General features: G+C 41.5%; 1 protein-coding gene across 1 annotated transcript in view; it reads left to right on the top strand.

The window, feature by feature from the left end:
* Positions 1 to 2,823, top strand: part of SCARB2 (scavenger receptor class B member 2) — an 87,289-nt gene extending 84,466 nt beyond the window's left edge. Inside the window, exon 12 of the mRNA XM_068271075.1 lies at positions 2,751 to 2,823. Coding sequence (XP_068127176.1) covers positions 2,751 to 2,789 — 39 coding nt within the window. The 3' untranslated portion in view covers positions 2,790 to 2,823. The remainder of the gene's footprint in view (positions 1 to 2,750) is intronic.
* The last annotated feature ends 3,177 nt before the right edge of the window (positions 2,824 to 6,000 follow it).

Raw genomic sequence — 6,000 nt, forward strand, 5'->3', positions numbered from 1 at the left:
AAATTGTGCATATAATTACATTGCACATATTGGCTTCAATTCATCAAGGGCTGTTCGATATCAATAACCAAGTCCTTAAAATACCGCATTCGGTATGTTACACTTGTGTGTGCTAATTCATCAATATTTTCACACATGTGGTAGATGTTCGGTAAGTTACCGAAGAGGTCCGTGCCTTGAGGGCATTACAATAGGAAAGAGCCAGCACCGACATCCCTATACATGTGCATGTTATACATGTTATACTGCCTCTGCTCTTGCTGAAACTGTCTCATTAGTCTTAACATTCTATTTACTTGCCACAGCTTAGATGAAGTGCCGAGAAACATTACACATTCCCTGCTTAGGTAATTTTGCCACGAGCTCCCACTTGCATCTCTGCATATTCAAACAGGCACTCAAGGGGTTACACTACCGAAGGGTGCCTGGAAAATATATTTTATTCTTGTCTCTCTGCTCGCTGCCTGGGGGGTCTGTTCCACCCGAGAAGCCTGGCCAACATATCAGCTGCACTTGCAGGGGACAGGGGACGTTTCTATTAGCTGCCTGCTCCTCCTGTCAAACATGGAGACATCCACACTGAAGGCTTTCCAAGCTTGTTATCGACAGGGGAGAGCTGGAGATAATCACTGCACATTTTACCGAATGCTGTAACCTTGATGTATTGACATTTGCTGACATTTTACTGACATGTGTTGAGGTAATCACTTAACAAGCCGGTAATTTACCTCACTGCTCGGGAATGTCAGCTTTTCATGAGGTAACAGCTTTGATGAATTGACATTTTACTAAGTGCTCCGCAAAGTCAGCTGTTTTCAGCATTACCGAATGCGGTAATGTTTGATGAATTAAAGCCATTCTCCTTTCTCTGTGCAGGAGACTGAGTAAACTAGAAATTATCCTATAAAGATCCTATAAATGATATTATAAAGCCCAAGATCCTATAAAGGCTAAAAGAAAGAACAGACAATAGGGCTAGTGCTGATTAGTTAACATGCAGCAATGCAAAACATGTAGTGGTAATGCACCCTAGACTTGCAAAGCAGTGCTACTCTGCTTAAAGCAAACCTGGACTGAAAATAAACGACGTATGAACTGAAAAAAAAATATATGAGATATTAGTTTTATGTTTAGTACTAAGGGTAGTAACTTTAGTACTAACTATAATAACATTAGTAATATGGAACAAAGTCTCATGTTCTTGCTTTCAGTTTAATTCATTTTTAAATTGAATTCTACACAGCAGTCATGACAGTCTTGATGTAAAATCTGCTTCATTCAACTTGCAAAGTAAACTGAAGTAGTGACCCTTTAAACTTTTCAGCACTAAAATGCTAACTGCAGTGTTCTCTCAGACAGATAAAAGAGTTTTGCCTTCTATTTACTTTCAGGACATCAGGCTGAATTTGACAAGCCCATTAGCATAGATAACAGCAAGTCTAGATTTTTAACACTTGCTCTACAGGAAAACAGAAAGGGACCTCAGGCAATGTCTTATGAGGACTACCACTCTCAACATGTCACTTGTCAGTTTAGATATGCTGTAGGAATTAGCACTTCATATAGTCAGTTTTACAGTTTTAATGGCACTGGATTGTTTTAAACATTGCACTGTTGTGTATTTGTACTGTATGTTCTCAATTAATCAGCAATGCTTATAAAGCTAAATGGTACTATTTTTGGATTGGCTCACCAGTTTTGTGTAAATTGGAAGTGATGTTAACATTCCTTGTATGTCACCAATGCTATTTCAAAGGGAAATTCCATTTGTGTTGAGCGAAAGACTCAATCTTTTGTTTGGCTCCATATAGTGCAGGCATAAATGCATGTTAAATTACACCAGAACTGGGTCAGAAATGATGATTTTCACTTACCTGGGGCTTCTCCCAGACCTCTTTAGGGCCCCTCAGTGTCTTCAGGTTCCACTCCGTTGTGCCACTGTCCTCGTCAGAAAAATCTCTGACTCCGCTGGATCCCGGGTACTGTGCATGCGTGGTTCCTTCCGCGCACCTCCTCGATCACACTCACATGACGTGTTCTGTGCATTCTCCATTTGCAAAAGGTCCTATGTTAGATCTGTTGTGGACAGCCGGAAGCAAAGTCTCTACTTACCTGTTTTTTTCCAGACAAGCAGATGAATTTTATATAGAAGCCACAAACCTCTTGCTGGCTGTTGGAGATATGGTACTGATGTGAACCAAACCAAATGCAGAGTACTGCTGCAAACACTGCACAGAAGAGCAATTTGAGTTGGCAGTTTTCTAAACATTCCCACTGCTGTGATTCCCATCTGTTTCCCTGCATGCAAGTTTGCATGGGGAATCGCAGCCCATTGAAATCAATAGGCTACCTTCAAGTTTTCATGCGGGTAAAAATAGAGATGTTAGCAGCATAAAATGGTATCACACGTGTGAATCCCTATAGCCGCGGATGGCACTCCTAGAGGGATTCAGATGCATTCTTGCATTACAATTAGAAACTAAGCCTTAGCTGGCTGCCGACTGAAACAAAAACATTTCAATAACATCATTGCATGCAGCAGGCATTTTTGCACAAACAGTGCAATTCCATTCATTATAAATGAATGGGATCGCAACTGCATTGGGGAGAATCCCATAGCAATGCAAGCACTGTGCAGTGCTTTGCACGCAGTGCGCAAGTGGGGAAGGGGGCTAAGCTTTAAGATTGTTTGTCTTGATTGTAATCTCATGTACATACTTGCTTTAAAATATGTCTTCTCTTTTATTTAGGGGAATATAGGTGAACACGAACCACTCATAAGAGCATAAAATGATCTTCTTTAAATAAAATGAACTATGCAAATTACTGACCACTTAACTTACTAAATGGAATGTGGAAGTTATGAATATGAGTATGAAGATACAGAGCAGAGACAGAACAGAAGATACTGTGCTGCAGACAGAGTGACTGCAATGGGAGATTCTTCACTGCACACTGCTGTTTCCTACAATACTGTTACATTGATCAGATCTTCTCCTGTGACATTATGGACTACCAGTTTTCGGTTTTATTTCTCTATTTTTGTTAGAAAATATTTGGCGGTGGAGCTAAATTCATAAAAAACTGACTATCGCAACTGATCATATAGGATATACTGTATGTTTGGAAGCACAGATGAACTAGGACACTTAAAGCAACACACAGATGTAAATATAACTCATGTTAGCTTAGTACACAGAGAGCCTGGTGTTCCTGGATCTGTGGGCAGGGCTGCTGCTTGGTACTGCATCATCATGCTATTCACATAATATTAAAATTATGCTGCTGGAGGTGGCTTTTGAAAGGGCTCCTGACCAGTAAATCAAGGATCTAATACACATATAAAAACCAGATCTGCCACTAACTGTCTGCACAAGTCTAGGATGTTTAGCACCAGTAATTAAAGGGATACTGTAGGGGGTCGGGGGAAAATGAGTTAAAGTTACCCGAGGCTTCTAATGGTCCCCCACAGACATCCTGTGCCCACACAGCCACTCCCCAATGCTTCGGCCCCGCCTCTGGATCACTTCTGGTATTTCAGACTTAAAAGTCTGAAAACCACTGCGCCTGCGTTGCCGTGTACTAACTGCCGCTGATGTCACCAGGAGGGTACTGTGCATGCCCAGTATGGTCTGTGCCTGCGCCGTACGTTCCTGGTGACATCAGGGGAAGCGAGGACACGGCAACGCAAGCACAGTGGTTTTCAGACTTTAAAGTCTGAAATTCCAGGAGTGAACCAGAGGCGGGGCCGGAGCATTGGTGAGTGGCTGTGCGGGCGCAGGATGTCTGCGGGGGACCATTAGAAGCCCCAGGTAAGTTCAACTCATTCCCCCCCCCCCCTTACAGTATCCCTTTAAAGGAGCCAGTATTCAGCCAGAGTGGCGGTGATTGATTTTTTTGCTCTAAAGCAACATTGGTTAAGACACCAGCTTCTTGTGCTTAGGTTTCATGTTGCGGGTAAAGATGATATAAGAGTATAGGCTAGAGTTAGGCATCAGTTAGAAAGGTTTGTGTCGGGTGGTAGGGTATGGAGAGGTTAGGATTGGGAGGTTTCAGTTAGGCATCAGAAAAGGGTTTCGTTTTTTTTGTTTTGTTTTTTACAGAAATGGGTTTTATTGTAATGGGAAGGAGGCTAGGATTAGGCATCAGGTATGACATAATGTTAAAGGAGAAGGTTAGGGTTACACATCAGAAAGCAGTTAATATGGGGTGGGGGAAAGGGTTGGGTATCAGGGTTGAAGTCAAGGGGGGTACTTAGGGCTGGTTGTTGAGTAGGAAGTTTCCCTTTGTATGATAAGGTAGTGTCAGCCAAATGATAGGCCAGTAATGACACATCTGCCACTAAAAAAGTCACTTCATCAGTAAGCTGGTGCCAGCAGCAAAATGACCTTGTGACCGGAATACAAGGAAAACACTTGTGTTTCCAGCAAGGCAGTAAGTCAGATGCAAAGAGTGAAGAGGCGGCACACAACTGGCTTTGCTAATTAAAGCGTATATTGTAAGCGGAGCAACACTGCTCCGCTTACAATATACGCTTTAATTAGCAAAGCCAGTTGTGTGCCGCCCCTTCACTCTTTGCATGTTTATTGCTCAGGGAGGTGACCTGAGCGAGGTGCAGCACCGGCCGTTCCAGGAATAGCATTCCTGTGAGGGTTCCAGGACCATGGGCTTTTTCACGTTTTTAAGTAAGTCAGATGCATATGTTATCAGCCAGGTCTTGTTTACAAGTTTGACATGCTGCACATAGGTATGACACTAGAACCATTTGTATTTAACAGATATGCCAACGCAACTTTAACAGCCAGAAACCACTTTAGTCATCTGACTACATGGATATTGTGGATTGAAACATTTTACATGTGGTCGCTGTACTTTGAACCATGTTATTAAATAAGAACATAATATTACATCCCACTTCTTTTGTAGCATTATGCTTATCTTTAAAGGAACATACATATATTAGGCCTTTTGCAACTGACACAATGGTTTGCAATCATGTCTGTAGAGTTATTCTCTGTCTTCTGCGCCTGACAAGCAGGTAGTCTACTTCCATAATCCAGTACATGCAGCTTGGTGGAATTTAAGAGGAACTTTAACCCAGGATTGAACTTCATCCCAGTCAGTAGCCAATACCCTCTTTCCCAAGATAAATCTTGATCTTTTCTCTAACAGTGCATCAGGGACATCTGTGTGGCAGATATTGTTGTGAAACCCTTCCCAGTTTAATGTTGTGGCCATGGCCCTGACAGTTTTCTGTCTGTGAACCTTGTTGCAGTGTGGGAGATAACTGCTGTTGTTAACTGCAAAGCAAGGAGCATCCCCCTCTCTCTCTATATATATAAATGTATGTATGTATGTATGAAAGAACAACCTTTTTAGCGTATCATTTTGTTAGTGGGTGTGCTTATAGATAAGGGCAACTGGTGTGATCTGTTTTTTCCTCATGCCCTTCAGCAGCAAAGATGCTGACCTGCAGGCTCACAAAAGATCAAACAACATGAACAAATTACACTGTGAAAATTAATCATTTCTTGGTCTATCATCTATTTTCTAACTTTTCACTTCTCACTGCAATGTCTCAATTTATTTACTTTTTTACCCCTACTATTACTATGTTTTGGTAAAATTCATTGTACAGAAGCATGTGTGTACTAGCCTTGTTAACCTTGAAATAACAAACACCTATATAAGTAGATAAATACTAGTTCTACTTATATAACAGATGTATTGCACTGTCCACGTTATGGTTCCTGTGAATTTTATCAAGGAAAAGCAGAGAATCCTATTCTAGACAGTTTCCATCTTGGTTACCTTTGAATGAAGCTAATCCTAACATCATTTCCTCTTTCACTCTTTTTTTTCTCCTCTTGCTTATTGTGTATTCATTACCCGCCCTCCTCCCAGAGTCTTCAGACACTCCCACTGAGGTCTATACTAGGAAGTGCACTGTCTTATGTCATTAGAAGGAGAAGGGGAAACTAAAGGGAAGAGGAGGAATAT

The sequence above is a fragment of the Hyperolius riggenbachi genome, chromosome 1, assembly GCF_040937935.1.
Source record: "Hyperolius riggenbachi isolate aHypRig1 chromosome 1, aHypRig1.pri, whole genome shotgun sequence".
NCBI classification, from domain to species: Eukaryota; Metazoa; Chordata; class Amphibia; order Anura; family Hyperoliidae; genus Hyperolius; species Hyperolius riggenbachi.